At 53.6% G+C, this 19,204-nt stretch overlaps 1 protein-coding gene across 1 annotated transcript in view; it reads left to right on the top strand.

The window, feature by feature from the left end:
• SSUH2 (ssu-2 homolog) overlaps positions 1-18,853 on the top strand; it is a 30,169-nt gene extending 11,316 nt beyond the window's left edge. The window contains exons 2-12 of the mRNA XM_036267300.1: positions 2,505-2,603; positions 2,894-2,975; positions 4,196-4,325; positions 5,495-5,555; positions 6,578-6,702; positions 7,685-7,747; positions 9,313-9,398; positions 10,622-10,714; positions 11,175-11,280; positions 13,692-13,799; positions 18,695-18,853. Of these exons, the coding sequence (XP_036123193.1) occupies positions 2,505-2,603; positions 2,894-2,975; positions 4,196-4,325; positions 5,495-5,555; positions 6,578-6,702; positions 7,685-7,747; positions 9,313-9,398; positions 10,622-10,714; positions 11,175-11,280; positions 13,692-13,799; positions 18,695-18,841 (1,100 nt within the window). The 3' untranslated portion in view covers positions 18,842-18,853. The remainder of the gene's footprint in view (positions 1-2,504; positions 2,604-2,893; positions 2,976-4,195; positions 4,326-5,494; positions 5,556-6,577; positions 6,703-7,684; positions 7,748-9,312; positions 9,399-10,621; positions 10,715-11,174; positions 11,281-13,691; positions 13,800-18,694) is intronic.
• The last annotated feature ends 351 nt before the right edge of the window (positions 18,854-19,204 follow it).

Here is a 19,204-nt window from a genome sequence, read left to right as displayed (position 1 = left end):
AGTAAATTGTTGACCTTCCCAGGTGAAAGCAAAGAGATATTGATTGTCTTTTTCTACTGGAATGCTGAAAAAAGAACTACATAAGTCTATTACTGAAAAATACTGGCAGGCCCAGGAATGGCTGATAATAAAATAGGTGGTTTTGGAACCACAGGATATCTGGGAACAACTATCTTATTTATAGCTCTGAGATCATTTTCCACTTAGTTTCATTACTGGAAAGGTAGAAAAATTACAGGGATCTATAATTGTGTTTGACAAAAGAAAAACAAACAAAGACCGAGGGGTGAAATATTTTCACTACATGTAACAAAGGGTGAGAACCCAGAATGTGAACAAACAAAAAGTTGCCTATGGCCCCAGCCGCTGTTGTACAGTGGTTAGAGCATTCATTCCCAGTCAAGGTCAAGGGCACATACCTAGGCTGCAGGTTCCGGCCCTGGCCCTGGCCAGGGTGTGTTAGGGAGCAACCATTCGATGTGTTTCTCTCACACTGATGTTTTTCTTTCTCCGCTCCCTCACTTCTACTCTCTCTAAAAATTAATGGAAAAAATATCCTCCAGGGAGGATTAACAACAACAAAGTCTCCTATGAACCTCTTGAGAAAAGGACAAAAAAAAAATTCAATAGGAGAATAAATGGGGGAACTAGCCAGTTCTTAGAAGAAGAAACTAAACTGGCCATTAAAGGCATGCAAAGGTGTTTCCCCTCACTAGTAGTACGGGAAATTTAAACAAAGAGGTACCACTTTTCTCCTATCAGGTTGAAAATTTGGAAAGTATCAAGGATTCACAAGGTAACTCAGCAGGGGGGAGAAAGGATGGGTCCCCTGCTTTAGAGGGGCAATAAGGCCCCCCCTTTTTGTTTCTTTTTTCAAATGTTTCCCTTTTAAGTAATCTTGTATAATGGGCTTAATTCCAGCTAGTGCATCAGGTCTTAAAGGATATTGTGAATGTTAGAGGCAAAGTATAATCAATAGTTATTTTAATAGGAGTGGATGACTTGATCTTGCCAATATCTCCTGGAAAGGAGCCAATGTTGCATTGGAACATTCTGCCACAAATGATCAGCTTCAAGATTATTTTCCTCCGAAGTTCCTTTAAAATGATTATTTTCCCAATTGGTTCAGTATCTGATTCATTTAGTTCTAAATATATTTCACCCTTCCGGGAAAAAGGATATGTGGGCATCCTGGGTGTCAGGAAAATCTCTCCCTGTTAGGTGAATTGGGGCTGATTTGGCCAGTAAAAATATCTGTTGCCCTGTAACGTTCCCCAGTTGAAAGGGGACAGGTTCAGATGTAAAAACAGTCGCTGCTTGGTTAGGTACCCCTTCCATTCACACAGAAGCTTTACTCCAAGGGAGAGGACGACTCAGCTGGGTAGGGTTAAGAAGGGATAAAGTAGCCCCACTATCTGCAAGGGCCTTAGAAATGTCCCTTTTTATCATCATTTTCATTTCTCCTAAAGTATTAGTAAGGAGAAGGGGAAATACCCTGGCACAGTCCTTGGAGCAGGCGTAGGCTCTATTTGTTTGTTCTTTGTAAATCCCATTTCAGTTTTCTACAGACTTTCTTATGGTGACCTGGCTTTTTACAGTAAAACAGACTCCCCTCTCCCCTTGACTAAGAGACCCCGAGTAGATCGGACTTGGTTGCTTAATTGTTGGAGCTATACGTTCATACTGTTGGCAGCTTTATCTTGTTCTCTCTTCTGACTAGTTTTAGATAATTGACCAACCAGAATAGCCAGTTCATCAGCACGGGCGGCCTGCCAGCTTAATTTACGTTGTCTGATCAAAGTTGCAAGCTCTTCCTCTAGTCCTTCTGAAACTGGCAGGTCACTCTGCGGTGTTCACCAGGCAGCTTGGTCCAGTCCGGAGGGTCCAAGAGGGCTTCATGCACGTGCCTGGCGGCCGGGTGGCGGCGGGAAGGCTGGGCTCCGCTGGGTCCTCTCCATTTAGTCTTAGGGCATCTCCACGTGGTCTGTCTAGTAGGACGGTCTGATTTCTTACACGGCAGCTCGGGGCTCAGGAGGGAGTGCTCCTGGATCCAGGCGTTGCAGCCTCTTCCTTGCTTCCATCGTGTTCCTTGGGTTGAAGCAGTCTTACACCTGCCCAGGCTCACGGAGAGGACACCCCCTCCCCCCTTTCGGTGTGAGAGAGGAACCTTACAGAACTGTGACCGCCTGTAGCTCAGTATCTATCTCCAGGGTCCTGGAATAGGACATTGTTTATAAAGCACCTGTCAGGGCGACTGGCACAGAGCAGGTGGCCGTCAAACAGGAGCTGCCACTCTTACCATTTCCCCTCCCTGTTATTGCTGCTGCAATGCTCCCCCACCCCCTCTCCCCCTGCAGACGTGTTCTGTCCGAGGGTGCCAGAGTGAGGAGGCTTAGGGAAATGGTGAGGGTTTTTTCATGCACCTGCCCTCACTTGTCAGCTTCCTGTGACGTCACCATCGATGCCCCTCTGTCCCCAGGCTCAGCACTGCCATCTTTCTGCAGGTGTGGTGGACCTCAGCTTCGAGGCTGAGGGGCCCCTGGCGCCCCCCGTGGAACTCCTGGAGAGGCTGCCCAGCTATGACTACCTTTTTCAAGGGGGCGGTAAGTCTGTGGGGTCTTGGTTCCTGCGGCTTCTTCCTGGGGCTTCTGCTGGTTGGGGAGAGTCTCTGGAACAGGTCGGCACTGGGATAGCTCCCTTTTCTCTTGTGTTTGTCAGGAGGGAATCCACGAACATCCCATGACTATGTCCACCTAAGACCAGAAGGATGCTGGTCTGAGAACCATCATTGTTCTTCTTCATCTGTTCTTTCTCACATTCAGCCAGTCTTTCCTTCTTTCACCCACAGGTATTTGTTCCTTTGCTAGCCTCTGACTCCTCCCCTCTCTTCCAGGACAGCAGATATTCTTCCCACCTTTGGAGGCCCCACGGAGACCCCCGGAACAAAGGTGCTGGTCCTCGTTCCTGGAACACAGGTGAGCTGCAGGTGTGCTCTGGCGGCCCTCCTAGAGCCATCACACAGGATAGTGGTCCTCACTGTCCCCCTTGCCCCCGAGAGTCCTCCTCGGGGCTCTCAGGGGACACAGGTCTCAACCCTGACAGTGCGTGGGGATCCAGACCTCCTGGATCCGACTTCCAGGGATGGAGCCTGGGAATCTGCATCTTACCATGCTCTGCAGGCTGCTTGGCTACCAAGCCAGAGTTGAAAAGCATAGTCGAGAGCAGAGATTGCAAACTATGGTCCTGGGCCAAATCCAGCTCACTGCCTGTTTTTGAAAGTTGATTTGTATTGGCCCACAGTCCCTGTCATCTGTTGCTCTTGGTCTGTGGCTGTTCCCACTACAACAGCAGAGGTGAGTGGTTGAGACAGACTGCAGGGCCCACAGAGCCTAAAATAGTCTCTCTGACCCTTTACAGAAAAAGCGAGCTGCTCCCTGGAGAGGCCACGCCCTCCTTGTTTTTGGAAGACTGGGGCAGAGCTCCGAGGTCACTGCCAGCTGGTGCAGAGAGGGGAGCCCGAGCGCCTCCCCCTGGCCACCTCTCCTCCCTGCTTGCCCGTGGCCTCCCCGCTGAAGGCAGGTGCATGAGGAGGGCTGCCCACCAGGAGCTGGGCTGCTGTGGAGAGAGAGGAAGATGTGGGCGGGAGGAAGGAGGAGAGGGCTCCTGCCTACGGGGGTCGGGGCGGGAGGGTTTCACTAAGGAGGGGACCTGGCAGCTGGGCCTCAGGAGAGGGAGAGGTGTCCAGACGGAGGCTGGGAGGGCTGCGGGCCGCTGTTGGCTGGCTCTTGGCTGTCCTCACGTGAAGTGGCTCTTGGCTCCTCTGGCCGAGGTGGAGTTCCCAGAGGGCAAGGACCTCCCGGCCCAGCGCTGCCTCTTCAGCTGTGCGATACCTTCTCGGTGTCGGTTTCCTCATCTGCAACATGGCATAATTCATCCTTAAGCGTTTTGTTTGCTTTTAGTTCTCAGAGTCTATCAGCCCGTCTCCTGAGCTCCACACTTCAGCTCACGCGCTCCGCTGTCCTCTCCTGCCCCGGGCCTCTGTTCCCACACCCCCCTTTGCCAGGGTGCCCCCTTGGACCCCGAGCGCTTTCCCACCACGGTGGCCAGCTTCCCTGTGCGCAGGGAGGGGCTGCCTGGCCTGGAGGAGCCCTGGGCCGCCCCGGACCCCCTCGCCTCTCTGCTCTGTCCCTGGCAGAATCCCTGTGGTGACAGAGGAGGTGGCACGGGAAGCTCTCCTCAGCTTCGTTCACTCCAAATGCTGCTATGGCAGCTCGGCCGCCAGCGACCTTGTCATCCAGGAGCTGAGGCAGCAGACTGTGTGCAGGGTAAGAGTGGCCGGCAGGGCTCCTGTGCCGGGAAGTGGGGTGAAGGGGCCGGGGGCAGTGCATGTGGATGGTGGTGACGCTGACGTCCCTTCTGTGACCCCTCTGGTCTGCAGTCTGTAGTGATGCCAGGAGTCCTTATTATCGATCATCCCCGAAGCTCAGTGTGCGAGGTGTCCCGTGAAACCCGCTGCGTGTACGTCTCAGCGCGTGCTCACAGCTACCTGCCGTGCAGGTGTTGTCATCAGTTTATAGAGGAGCAATTGGCTGTCTGGGGAGGCGGAGGTACTTGCCCCAAAACATGCAGCTAGAAGCAACCAAGCTGGGGTTCAGACTCTGGTTTGCTGGTGCTGAAGCCGTGTCTTCAAACACAAGGCTGAGCGGCTCCCACGACGGTGGGTTGAGAGAGGGCCACCGACTCCCCTTCATCCCAGCTTCCTCTGCCTCCCCCAAGTCATGTCCAGGTGGAGGAATCGTTTATTCATCACTGGGGCCTGACACCCAGGGAAAGCCCACACCAAGACCACAGCTGGGACCACAACAGGCTCCCAGGTCACCTGCTGCAACAAAGGGCCAAGGGACAGGTTCCCGTTATCTAATGTCACAGCACAGTCGTGCTCTGGTGAGCACACAGGCACACAGAAATCAGGCAAGTGGTTAGAGCAGGGATTTGGGGAAGAGGCCCCTGTGTAGCTGCGTGGCCTTGGGCAAGTCTCCTGACCTCTCTGAGTCTCCAATTCCTCACATGAAAAAAGAGGAGCCAGGTGATGTCCAAGATACCGTTCTGGTTTCTGAGTCTGTGGACGAGGGTCAAGAAGGATCGTGACATCAGGCAGGTCAATTCCCCCAAAGGGGGACCCTCAGGGCAGTGGATGCCAGGGGTCCCCAACTGCCAGGAGGCAATTGCTGCTCCAAAACTTGCCTCTTAGAATGTTTCCCTGTATAAAGAAGCGGGGTGCTGGAATCGCCCCCGCGGGGAGCTGTCAGAGCAGATGTCCTGGGGCCCCGGCCTCCCTGCCGCTGTGGCCGCGCGGGTGGAACAGAAATCCCTGTGCCACGTGTGGAGCCCTGGTTTCCTCCGGGGCCCCGGCAGGTGGGAGCTTCCTCTGTTTGCACAGTGCTCGGTCTTCCTAAGGGTCACGAGTGGGAACATGCTGTCTTTTTCTCCGTAGTATCGACTGGAGACTTTCAGTGAATCCAGGATAAGCGAATGGACATTTCAACCCTTTACTAGTGAGTGAGTCGTCTGAAATGGGCAAACAGGGCAGGAGCTAGTCTCAGCCGCTGGCCTGGAATGGGAGGCTCTTCTGTTCGGAGCCTTGGCTCCCCGTCCCCTGTGAAACGAGAGGGTGGGCTTTCATCTCGGAGACTTCCCAGGGCTGATCTTAGCAACGGCGTCCTGGCTAGAAAACTGTTTGCAGAAGGTCCCGAGAAAGTCTAACATTTGCCTTTGGCCACAGGCTGGTGCTGCCACCAGGGTAGATGGCACAGGCAGCGTGTGTACTTGGGCATCTCTCTGCCCCCCAGGCCACCTTGGGTCCCGAGTGACTGTGCCAGCCCACCTCCTGCTGGCCCCCACGAAGGCCTCAGGTGCTGTCTGGGAAGCCCTGCACTCCACCTGTTATCTCTGTTGACCATTTTGGTTCATCCTTCAAGACTCAGCTCATAAGTCACCTCTCTCATGAAGCCTTCCAGGATTTCTTCTCCTGCAATTTCCCTCCCCAGCAGGATGAGTTAGTTTTCTGGGTTTTCAGAGCCCTTTATGCGACTCTTGGCCAAAGCACTTACCCTCATGCATGCAGCTGTGTCTCTCCTGATCGGAGGAGGAAGAGGACGGTGGGGATGGAGACCATATAAGGCTAATTCTTGTTTATCGAGGCTTCAGTGTGTGCGGCCCTAGGCTAAGCACTTACATACCTTCTTCCATGTAATTTTCACGACCATCTTCTATGGTACGTGCCACTGTTATCCCCATTTTAGAGATGAGACAGCTGAAGGTCAGAGAGGTGAAGTAACTTGCCTGCAGTTACGCAGCTGGAAAGTAGAAGAACCAGGAGTCAAACCCAAGTCTCTTCAACCCCAAAGCTGGGTGCTTAACTACGAACTCCAAGGGACCCCTTATCTACCCTTCCTTGTAGCCCCAGGGTCTAGCCCAGTGCCTGGCGCCGAGGGAAGGCTCTGTCCTATTTGGTGAATAAATGAAAGCTTGTCCTGGTGGCTGTTTGCTGTTCTTACAATGATGGCTTCTGTGTCAGATCACTTAGTAGATGGGCCACGAAGAGGGACGTCCCCCAGGCTCTGGGACATCAAGGTCCAGGTCCCCCCGATGTTTCAGGAAGAAACCAGGAAGTTCCAAGTCCCTCACTCGTCACTGGTCAAGGTAACATGATTATGACAACACGCCCTTCTCCCTGGGCTCGTTTTCCAGGCACTGTAGTTTCCTGAAACATTATCCTTTCAGAAAGGAAACCCCGAATCTAGGCTGTGGGTTCCTTTCTTGGCTATTCACATAGCAAAAGAATGGCCCGATTCACAAAAACTGTCACCAGTTTTAAACCGTGAACATTCACAGTCCTAAACCCTCTGGGTGTCCATCCTTCTCCCCTCCTTGGGCCTGACAGTCAGGGGCTGATGCGCTGAAGGAAACAGAGACAACAAAGTGAAACCGTTGTTGGGATTCTTCCTGGAAGTCAGTCAGGGAGCAGAATTTACCTCCATCCCATTGGACAGAAACATCATCACGACACGAAGTGAGGGGAACCGAGTGTAAAGCCCAGCTGAGACATTTTATGCTATGTTCCCATCTCATTACCTGTCTTATCTTCACTTTAGAGCTCGATCCAAGCATGTACTTTTACCCGTGTGTCTTCGTAGCATACAGGGGAGAGGACTCCGAGAGCCCAGCAGCTCCTTCCGTTCCTCCCTCCGGAGCGGGAAGCTATGCTGAGCCCGTGATCAGAGCCCAGTAGCTAGCGTGGTGCCGTTCGCAAACATGCTGTCCACTCTTTATGGCTTCTGTTCCCAGGGGCCACTTTAGCTCCTGATGGGCCAAGGGCTCCGGCCTTTGTGGTTTAGCCTGGGAACATGCGTTAGGACATGGGACTTGGAGAGCAAGTCTCCTTAGCATCCGGGTCAGACGGGGCTGGGGCTCTGAGGAAGGGGGGCATGATCTCCTGGGCTTGGCATTCAAGGCCCTTGGGGATCGTGGTCAGGTGGGAGTGGCCATCTCCCCTCTCTGGCTCTGAATGGCTGCACCCGGGGAGACGGGGGTGTTTGGGATGGTGACGGGACGGGGGTGGGGTGGAGGTGGTGGAGCTGCAGGTGTCTGAGAACCTAGATCCAAGGAGCGCCTTTCCCCTCAGGAGTGCCACAGGTGCCACGGGCGTGGGCACTGCAAGTGCAGCGGCTGCCACGGGGCCTGCATGGTGAGTCACATGTGCCTTGGTAAGTGCAGTGTGAGTGGAGGGGCCCCGCGGGGACAAAGGGCTGGGGCCCGGGGCTCCCCACTGACCGTGGGACCTCAGGCAGGTCCTTGCCCCTTGCTGGACCTGTTTTCCCACCTATAAAATGGGAAGGTTGGATTGGGCGGTCTCTGTTGGCCTTTTTCACTTTGATTTTAACTTTCCTCCTCTTTTCTCATCCATCTGTGAACATTCACTGAGTACCTGCTTAGCACTAGGCCCAGCAAGGGGACTGAGACCTGGGGTCCTTCCCACAGGGACAGAGACTAGCACTTGCAGGACAGGGTGATGGGCGCCGAGAAGGTGAAGTTCAGGGCGCTCCCGGAGACAACAGACGGGGGGCCCTGTACCCGTGTCCGAGGGCCACTGTAATAAACTAGCACAGACTGGGCGGCTTCAAACGACAGACGTGGATTCTGTCACCGTGCTGGGGCTGGGAGTGCAGAACCGGGACGGCAGCGGAGGTCCCGAGGGAGACGCCGCCGCCTGAGCTCATGGCAGCCGCCAGCACCCGGGGTGGCCCCTGGCCTGTAGCCGCATCGCTCCAGCTTCCGCACATGGCCTCACATGGCCTCTCCTTCTGTCTGTGTGTCCTCATGGCCTTCTTATAAGGACACCGGTCATTGGATTTGGGGCCCGCCCTAGTCCGGGATGACCTCATCTTAACTAATGACATCTGCAGAGTCTAGTTCCACAGGGGTCCCATGCTGAGGTCCTGGTGGGGGAGGAGGTGGGACACCGCTCGGCCCAGTGCGGCCCTAGGCCCACAGCCAGGCTCTCATGGCCTCAGCCTTCTGGTCGGAAATGTTCAGGGTTACTGCTGGTCCCGGGGTGCTGCCAGGCTCCTCAGTGTTCTGAGCCCTCCCCATTCACACCGAATCCCGTGGACACATACCGACCACTCGTGTCTCTGAGCTGTGTCTTCCTCCATCCTTCCACCTGCCCGCCTGCCTTCTACTCTGTTGGTCCCTTCGTCCGCCTGCTGTGTGCCCAGCCTCTGCCCCCTGAGCACCACCTGTGGGTCGACTGTGGCCTGCGCCCGCTCTGCTCTGTGCCCTCTCTCCTGCCCTTCGCCACCGCCTCATGGCTTTCTCAGAGCCCCTCCCCGAGGGCGTGTCTGCTTCCTCCACCCCTGCTCCTCCTCCTCCCCCACCTCCCCCAGGCCTTTGGAAGGTCCTGGAGCCCCCAAACCAACCCTGAGAGCCTGTCTGATCACCTCCGGGGGCGTGCCCGACACCAGGTCCCCGGCCAGCCTGCCCCTCCTCCTGCTCCCTCTGGCCATGGTGCAGGGGATCAGCGAGGAGCAGGACAGGCCGATGTCCCAGGGATGTCAGGATGTAGAGTCTGAAAGTTACACTGGAGGGGTCCTTAGATACAAGGTCCAACCCTCCCATTTTACAGGCGAGGGGATGGGGGCCAGGGAGAGGAAGGGGCTTGCTCAACGTCACCAAACTGGGATTTGAACCACTTCTTGGGAAGCTCTTTGCCCCACTCCCTGGGGAGGTACTGAGGCCTCGGTGTGTCCGCAGGTGAGGTGCCCCTCCTGCAGCGGAGCCAAGCGCAGAGCCAAGCAGCCTGGGAGGTGTCAGATGTGCTCGGGGTCTGGCAGGCACAGGTATGAGTGGGTCCCCCCGCTCTCCTGCCTCATGTTGTCTGCACCCTGCCTGCCCTGCCACGCCGTGTCCCCAGAGCTCTGTGAATAGTCGGTGCTGGGTACATACGTGTGCAACGGGCGGGCCTTCTTGAGGCCTGGTATTCCTGGGCTAGACTGGACCTCATCGAGCAATCTGTGGGCCAGGCGTAAGAAACAAGGTCCTGCAGGAAGGAGCGGGCCGCGTAAGGACGGACCTGCTCCTGCTTAGTGGTGGGGCAGGAAGTGAACGTAGAAAACCACCCAAGGTGAGACTCTTAACTCTGAGGATCTGGGCCTGGAAAAACCCTCATTTCTAACTCATTGCAAGGTGTGAATAGAGGAGTTCAGGAAGGTTGGTTCACTGACTAAATAGTCAAGAAGGTTTCATCTCTGCTCACAGGGCTTTGCAAACAGTGGGGCATTGCATTTTGTAAATCATGTCCTTTAAGGTGTTCATAAATCTTTAAAGGAAAACAGGAAACCATGAAGGGTGAAACTGTTCAAAGTTGTGTTGGTTAAAGATACATTTTAGCTCACTGAGGCCCTGGACATCCTGCCACCTTTGATGTGGAAAGAAACTCAGGTTTCTTTCATATGCAAGTGAAAGAAATCAAATTCAGACTGGCTTCAGCAAAAAAGGAAATGTATAGTTCCATGTAACAGAAACATCCAGGAATATATTTCTGGGATGGCTTCAGGTACAGCTGGATCCAGGTGCTTAAACCATGTCATCAGGGATCTGTCTCTATTCTCACTATGTGCTGGTTTTAGTCTCAGGCAAGCTGTCTCCTGTGGCAGAGGGGACCACCAGCAGCTCTAAGCTTAGTAACCTCAGTAGAAAAGGATGTCCCTTTTCTGAAAGTTCCAACAAAAGTTCCAGGGTGGATCTCTTGCACTTACCTGGGTGCCCATCTTTGTATCAGCCACTATGGCCAGGGAGATGGGAAAAGCTGACTGGCCAGGCCAAGGTCCCAAGCTGGTCATCGAAGGGGCGGGGCTCTGATGGACCACATAGATCAGGTGAGAGAAGGGTGGTTTCCAAAGGGAAGTTGGGGGCACTGCCACCAGAAGAAAAAGCTTTAGATGGTGGGACAGTGGAAGCAATCCATTCCACCACAGCCCCCCACTCTGAGGAGGGTGGAGCCTCCAGAAGCCACCAGGGCCCCGTGTGTATCTGGGTGGTACTGATGGTGTGTCCCTCTCAGGTGCAGCACGTGCTCAGGGAGGGGGAACAAGACCTGTGCCACCTGCAAGGGGGAAAAGAAACTGTTGCACTTCATCCAGCTGGTCATCATGTGGTACGTGGCAGTGTCTCAGTGCGGCGGCCCAGCTGGGGGACGTGGCCTGGACTGGTTTCTGCAGAGAAACTCCATGGTTGGGGCTCTCACAGTACAGGGACCTGCTGGCAGAAAAGGGCTGAAGCACCTGGGGAGGGGAGGTCCCTGGGGAGAGGCAGCGCGGGTGGCGAGACCCGAGTTCACATCTGACATCACCCCTTTCTAGCGCGGCAGCCACGCCACAGCTGGGCAGTCCCTCTGTGTCCTGAACTCCAGGGTTCCTCCTGCGGCAGACTTTGCTCGGGGCTCACGGGGAGGATGGGGTGAGGTCACAGGACGGAGCTGTCCGCACCTCACTGGTTTCCCAGTTCCCAGCCGACGTGCTGAGGCCGAGAGGCTGCTGACCTCCCCAGGGCCCACCAGCAGCCCGGCCCGTCTGGTTCCAAACCCAGGTTCTAACCATCCCCCCCTCCCCCTCCAGGAAGAACAGCCTGTTTGAGTTTGTGTCTGAGCACAGGCTGAACTGCCCCGCGGAGCTCCTCGCTAAAGCCAAAGGAGAAAACTTCTTTAAGGATGAAAACACCATGGTGAGGCGGGCTTTGCCGAGCACCCCCAGAAGCTGCGCCCCTCTTCGGGCTTTCCGCGGGGGCTACGTTCACTTAGGACGGGCGGGAGGGAACAGAGCCACCCGGACGGGACAGGCATCTGGGACCCCGCGGGGCCAGGCCGCCCTTGAAGTTCACATACTGGACCCTTCCTCTGTTTCCCCATCCCTCCCCGACCTCCCTCCCTCCCACAACCTTGGAGACCCTCCTCCTGTACCAGGCACCAGGCTGGGCCCTGGGGATACTGTCCAGCAAAATCCCTGCCTCGTAGATCTCAGCCTGGTGAGAGAAGATAACACTTCACCACGGCGTTAGAGTCCCTGAGAAATACGCAGCCAGGGTGAGGAGACCGGGGGCAGAGGGTGTTTCAGCTCAGGGTAGGGAGGTGACGGTGGGCAAAGACCTGACGGAGGGCAGTGGGGCGACTGCGTGGCCCTCGGAGCGAGGGTGTCCAGCAGAGGGAAGGGCATGGCAGAGGCCTTGAAGGAAGGCAGAGCGGCGCCTGGAGGGCGGTGAGCCAGGCAGAGGGAGGAGCTGCGACATGACACGTGCTGGCAGCAGATCAGGGGGGGCCTGTTGGCCAGGGGCTGGCAAACTCCGGCCCTCGGCCTGCCTTTATAAATGAAGTTTTGCTGGGACATAGCCTGTTTGCTTACGTGCTGTCTGTGGCTGGCGTTGTGCTGCAAGGTCCGAGTCAGTGGTTGAGAGGGGACCCTCTGGGCACGAAGCCTGAGATGTTTACCATGTGGCTCTGTACAGACAGGTTTGCCAGCCCTGCTGGAGGCCTTGGCAGGGTGCTCGGCCTTTATGGGATGGATGTCCGACCAGGGTCCCTGTGCTGTGTTCTCTGAGGGGCAGGTGCTAAGCCAGGCTTCCTTCCCTCCCTCGCTCCTTCCCTCCGTCTCTTTCTTTCTTTCCAATATGTGACCTTTTCAGATTGGCTTCTTTCACTTTGTAACATGCATTTTTAAAAATTGAGATATAATTAACATATGTCATTATATTAGTTTTAGGTGTACAGCACAATGATTTGCTATATGTATATATTGTGAAATTATCACCACAAGAAGTCTAGTTAACATCCATCACCACACATAGTTATATAATTTATTTTTTTCTTGTAATGAGAACTTTTAAGAGCTATTCCCTCTAATTAATCATATACCATGCTCTCAAGGAAGCCACCACCTCATGCTTTCTGGGTTGGAGAGGGCTTCTCCTGGCAATGCCCTCCTGATGATACACATCTATTCTCTCAGCAACGTTCAAACATCCAGCGCAGTACTAGGTACTGTAGTCACCGTCCTGTACATTACAAACCGAGGACTTATTTTATAACCGAAAGCTTGTACCTTTTTTTTTTTTTTTTTTATCCTCACCCGAGGACATTTTCCATATTTTGTTCAGATAGAGTGGGAGGGGGAGAGAGGAAGAGAGAGAGAGAAAGAGAAACATCGACGTGAAAGGGACACATCGAGTGGCTGCCACCCGCACGACCAACCAGGGCTGGGGACAAACTGCAACTGAGGTACATGCCCTTAGCGGGAACCGAACCCGGGTCTCTCAGGACTGCAGGCCGATGCTCTAACCACTGACAAAAACTGGCCAGGCTCCCCCCCCCCCCTTTTTTAATCCTCACCTGAAAATATTTTTCCATTTATTTCCAGATAGAGTGGGAGGGGGAGAGAGAGAGAGAGAGAGAGAGAGAGAGAGAGAGAGAGAGAGATGTGGGAGAGACCCATCGACCGGGGTATGTGGCTTTGGACAGAATTGAACCCAAGACTCTTTGGTCCATGGGACAACGCTCTAACCACTGAAAGCACAGGACAGGGCAGAAGTTTGTAGCTTTTGACTGCCCTCACCCCGCCTCTGGCAACCATCAATCTGTTCTCTGTATTTATGAGTTTGATTGCTTTGTTTTTTCAGGTTCCACACACAAGTGAGAACATATGGTGTTTGTCTTTCTCTGTCTGATTTATTTCACTTAGCATAATGCCTCAAGGTTGAGATGTCAGGTCTTCCTTCTTTCCTATGAAGACTATTTCTCAGCCTCCCTTCTTTGCCCCCTTTACTGCGGCTCCTAAAGGCTCATGGCAGGCATCGTCCCCCTAGAAACCTGCACCCCACCCCATGCCAGGCGGCCTCAGAGGCTTGCTGGGTGGCTGAGTGGGCTGCGGGTGGGGGAGCACCCTGTCTACAGTCCCCTTTTGGTGGCATTCCCAACACAATGTGGGTAATCAAGGCTCTGTGGCACTCAAGCAATCCCCACCCTCTGGCTGTGAGGCCCAGACCCTCCCCAATCTGGGCTCGCTCCCGTTCGCCTAAAAGCCACTGCCCAGGCTCCAGGTGCAGACACTTGGTCAGAGTAGCGAGGCGGTGGTGTCTCTCCCCAGGTGTACCCCCTTGTGGACTTCCCCCTGCGGGAGATCTCTCTGGCCTCCCAGCGGGGCATTGCCCAACACAGCGCCACCCTGGCCTCCAGAGCCCGCGTCCTTCAGCAGGTGAGTGGGTGGGGACCTGGGGTTTTGGGAGGCGAGGTTTCTAGGGCCAGGTGGGTCTCCAAGGGCACTGTCTCTCTGGTCACAGAAGGGAGGAAATGGGATGTTCCCTCTGCTGGGGGCTCAGAATGGTGGGGAGGAGCCCCAGCCTGAGGAACACGGGGTACTGGGACTGAGCTGGGGCCAGTGTGGCTGGAGGCAGTGAGCAGGGCAGGCCACCTTGTCCACGGTGACAGGTTTGGACTGGTATCCTGAGAGTGGAAGGAAGCTATTGCAGGGTTTCAAGCAGGAATGGGGCTCCGTGTGATTTTTATCCGAATCTCCTCCACACTCGGAGAGAGGAAGGGATCCAGGGAAGAATGGGGACCCAGCGTCCTGCCCCTCAGGGCACTTCCCAAGTCCCAGGCCTGTCTTCCCCAAGCCTCCCAAGTGTCCGGTGGCAGCCAAGGCTAGGGTGGCTTTGGTCTGTATCCTGGTGGCCACTAGGTGGCAGTGGTGCCCGCCCGCGGCCCCAGGAGTTAGGGTGGCTTTGTACTGTATCCTGGTAGCCACTAGGTGGCAGTGGTGTACGATGCGTTCCCAGGAGCGGCCTTTGCAGCTGCTGGCTGGAAGCCCTGCAAGGTGGGGGTTTGGACAGGGAAAGCCGGCGCCAGTTCGGTGAGGGGTTCTGTCAGCTGGGGCCTGAGTCTTGCAAAGTGGGCTCAGATCCTATTTTTTTTGCACCCTAACCTGGTCATGGGCCACCTACTTCCTCCTCTCTGAAGTCCAAGTTTCTCACCTGTGGAGAAAGAAATGCTAAAATGGCCTCAGGACTTTGTAAGGACGAGCCAATTTTCTTTTTCTCTTTTGAAATTTCATTAAATTTACTGGCATGACATCAGTTAATAAAATTATATAGATTTTAGTGTGCAATTCTATAATACATCATCTGTATATAGCATTGTGTGCTCACCACCCAAGTCAAATCTCCTTCCACCACATATTGGACCCCCTTGACCCTCCCCCACCCCTTCCCCTTCGATAATCACCATACTGCCGTCTGTGAGTGTTTGTTCATTTGTTGCTTTCAGTTTTATATCCCACATATGAGTGAAGTCATATGACTCTCAACTGTTTTCATCTGACTTATTTCGCTTAGCATGGTGTTCTCAAGATCCATCCCTTTATCGCAAATGGCAATATTTCATCTTTTCTTATGGCCGAGTAGTGTTTCATTGTACAAACGACGTCTTCTTTGTCTAGTCACAAAGAAGGGACACTTCAGTTCTTCCCATGTCTTTCTGTTAGACTAGGTGTTTCATTGTTGTTTTGATCTGCACTTTCCTAATGTGAAGTTGAGCATCTTTTCATATATATATTGGCCATATGTATATCTTATTGGGAGAAGTATCTATTCTGGTCACCTGCCCAGTTTTTAATTGGATTGTTTGTTTTTATGTTACTGAATTGTATGTGTTCTTTATATATTTTGGGTATTAACCCCTTATCAGAGGTATTGTTTGCAAATATCTTCTCCCATTCAGTTGGTTGCCTTTTTGTTGTGTTGATGGTTTCTTTTTCTTTTCTTTTTTAATCCACACCTGAGGACATTTTTTTTTGCATTTATCTTCAGATAGAGTGGGAGGGAGAGAGGGGGGAAGAGAGAGAGAAACATCGAGGTGAGAGAGACACATTGACTGGTTGCCACCCACATGACCCAACTGGGGTCGGGGACAAACTGCAATGGAGGTATGTGCCCTTAGTGGGAACCGAACCTGGGACTCTCTGGTCTGTGGGCCAACACTCTGACCACTGAGCCAAACTGGCCAGGGCTGATGGTTTCTTTTTCTGTGCAGATGCTTTTTAGTTTGATATAGTCCCATTCATTTATTTTTGCTTTTACTCCCCTTGCCTTTGGGGTCAAACTCATAAAATCATCTCTAAGACCAAGGTCATTAAGTTTAGTACCTATGTTTTCTTCTATTTTATTGTTTCAGCTCTTATATTCTAGTTCTTTGATTCATTTTGAATTAACCTTTGTGTATGGTGACAAGTAGTAGTCTAGTCTCATTCTTTTGCATGTGGCTTTCCAGTTTCCAGGCACAGTTTGTTGAAGACGCTTTATTTTCCTCGTTGTATATTTTTGGCTCCTTTGTTGAAAATGGTTTGCCCATATATATGTAGGTTTATTTCTGGGCTTTTAATTCTGTTCCATTGGTCTGTATGTCTGTTTTTCTGCCAATATGCTGTTTTGATTGGAGACAATTTTCTTTAAGTCCTTGAAACTCAGTCATCAAAATGCCCTTGTTCCTTCTGTCCCCTTTACATGAATATTCCCCTCTTGCTCTGCAAAGCTCCCCTATTTGCAGAAGAGAGGATACATTTAATTTAAAATCAATAAATGACCATCTTGGAGCTGGAATGGACCTCAGAAATCATGGAATTGGGATACTGCAAACTCAGGCCTTCCAGAGCCCTGCGGTAGTGTGGATGGGAGAACCCTCTTATCTGAAGGGGCCGGCTACCATCAGCTTCATGTAGGCACAGAGGTCAAGATTTCAGACCTTCTAAAGTCTGTATTTTTATATGAAACCTTCTAACTTTTCAATATTGACAACAACATTTTAAAAAATGCTCAGAACACTGTGTGGGCCAGTGGGCCTGCTCTGGCCTGCAGGCTGTCATGGGCTGTCCCAGGTCTAGTCTAAACCTGTGACTTTCCCAGTAAAGCAGAGGAGGCCCAGGGAGCGGCAGGAACTGGTCACACTGCCTCCTAGTGGAGCCCAGGAACAGAGCCCGAGCTTCCCAGCTCCAAGCCCAACGGTCTTCACTGCGCTCAAGAGACTCAAGTAGCTCTTTGGAGGTCAGTGGAGGCTGAAGGGACAGCGGCTAGGGGGAGACTTGGGGCCATTCTCACTGGGCCAGGCCCTGCAGGGACAATCATGTACCAGCTGAGGGCCGGCTTGCCAGCCCAGGCGCGCACTGCTGGCACTGAGCCCTTTCCGCGTCCCGTGGGCCTCAGTGTCCTCGTCTGGGAAACCAGCAGGGTGGGACCTTGCCTTCGGTTGGGCTCTGCAGAAGGTCTCCCCGCAGAACCCGCGGAGCCGGACAGGGCGGAGGGAGAGACCGCGCATGGGCGGGCGCAGTGCAGGCCCCGGCCTAGCCTCTGCGGACCCCAAGGGGGCTCTGAGCGTCCCCCGCACCTCAGGGTGTCCTGGAGGCCAGCAGGCCGGGCTTCCTTCTTCAGCACCACCCGATCCTCATCCTCGGCTCAGGCTCAACCTCCGCCCTGGGAGGGGGAGGGTTCCGTATCTCAAGGACAGGACTCCGGAGAGTAAGCTGAGCTGTGAGCGCAGGGTGGTGGAGGCGGTGGGGTGCGCTCTCCCTTTGATCTTAGTGGAAAAGTCTGGAAACAGGAGTGGTCCTGATACCGCTGTCCAGGCCTTCCGAGCAGTGACGTGGGCTCCCATCAGCTCTTGCCTCTTAGTTCATATTTCCGGTCCTCTGAACCGAAATGTCAAGAGAGGTCATCTACCTTTTATCTCCAAAGTTATCACTTGGAGACCAGTTTCCAGCAGATGGAGAAAACTCAGTCTCACAATCTCATTTCATTGCCTCAACAACTGTGAAGTGCAAGTTTTATCCCCATTTCACAGGTGAGGAAACAGGTCCAGGTAAAGGAAGTGCGAGCTCCCACAAAAAGCTTCGTGGAAAACGCACACCCTGATTCTGATCGCCTGCCTGCCACAATGTCATGCCCCTCTCGGCTTCCCCAGCACAGTGGGGGCTGCTCCCCACCCCTCCCCAGGGCCTCCCACCGCCCACTTGGCTCTTTTCCTGAGGAGGGAGTCAGAGGGTCTGACCCTGGGCAGCCAGCCACCTCCCTCTGGGTTTGGGACCCCCACACCTGGTCTGGGTCAGTGCAGAAGAACTTAGGGGTTTTGACAGAGAGCCTGGCCCACAGGATGTCCCCAAGAAAGCTTGCTTCCATGATGAGGGGTAACTTTCCTGTGTCAGTTGCATCTGTAGTTGTCAATAGCCAAGCAGCCCCGAGAGCTAATGGGATGGGTGCCTCAGTGGGGGGGTCTCTCCCAAGGCGGCGCTGCTGGTTCCATTTAGGGCCCCTCAGTTTGGGAAGGTGGTGGAGCCATTGCTCAGAGAAGGGGCCAGGGAAGGAGGGACTTTAGGACCATACTGTAGGAGGGAGTGAGTGTCCCGGGCGTAGGTGGAGGTGGATGCTGGGGAGGAGATTTGAGCGTTAAACAGACCCAGCTATGGCAAGGGGATGGGGCTTGACCTGGATGATCTTCCAAACTGGAAAGTCCATGAACCCACGGGCCTCAGTTTTCCCCATTTGATAAAGGAGGGGAATGTTTGAGAAAGACTGTTCTCAAAGGAAGGTCAGTGCAAAATCATGGTGAGGGAGGGAGGGGTCTGAGAAAGTAGCCTGAAACAGCCGACCAAACTTTGGAATTTCTTTGGAGTCAATATTTACCTGAAAATTTATTTCAAATTGTATAATCCACTTCCTAATATGTCCATGTTTGTTGTAACAGAAAAATGTTTAAAATGACTTTATCCTCTACCTTTCTCTACCCCCGACCTCCATCTAAAAATTAATGTTTCTGGAAGATGTCCTGTTTGGCTGGTGATGCTCCACCCATCCCACGATTCCTCTGGGGACGCCTGTGCCTCACTTCATAAAACCTAGAATCGGATGGCGGTTCTGTTTGGGTCAGGGCTTAGGGTACATGAAGGAGTGTGGTGGGAGTTACATCGGGAAAGGCAGATTGCAGGCAGAATGCCAACTCCAGAGCATGAACCTCATCCCGCAGGTAGTAGGGAGCTATCGACAGTTCTTGAGCAGGTGAGTGACTCGAACAGAACACTGAGGTTTTCCTGGCCAATTGTTTCCTCAGCGCCAGACCGTCGAGCTGATCCCCCTCACAGAAGTTCATTACTGGTACCAAGGGAAGACTAACGTGTACTACATCTACGGCACCGACCACAGAGTGTATGTGGCGGACTACCCTGGACGGTACTGTTGTGGCTGCACCATCCTCTGAGCCAGCTCGGCTCACCCCCCAGCCCGCCACTCACAGTCACCAGGCAGGACCACCACGGTCTCTGAGTCCACTCTGAGTCCACTCATCGTTGGCTACGCTGGACAATCGCTCACCAACCCTGCTGTGTCTGTCCTTCCAGAGAATTCACCTTGCCGTCTGCTGAGCCACAAGTCTTTCTGGTGGAATCCATCCTGTTTCATCTACAAAAATTCAACTTCACACATCGTTTTAGGACAAACACTTTAAATGGTGGGGGCACAAAGCACAGGCCAGTGCCGTGATTGATCTCGCTCTTCCCTGGGTCGGTCTCTGCTCTGGGGTGCCCCTCCCAGGAGGAGTCTTTGAGAGGCACACAAGGCCGCT

The sequence above is a fragment of the Molossus molossus genome, unplaced genomic scaffold, assembly GCF_014108415.1.
Source record: "Molossus molossus isolate mMolMol1 unplaced genomic scaffold, mMolMol1.p scaffold_m16_p_18, whole genome shotgun sequence".
NCBI classification, from domain to species: Eukaryota; Metazoa; Chordata; class Mammalia; order Chiroptera; family Molossidae; genus Molossus; species Molossus molossus.
This window is presented reverse-complemented; position numbering and strand designations above follow the sequence as displayed.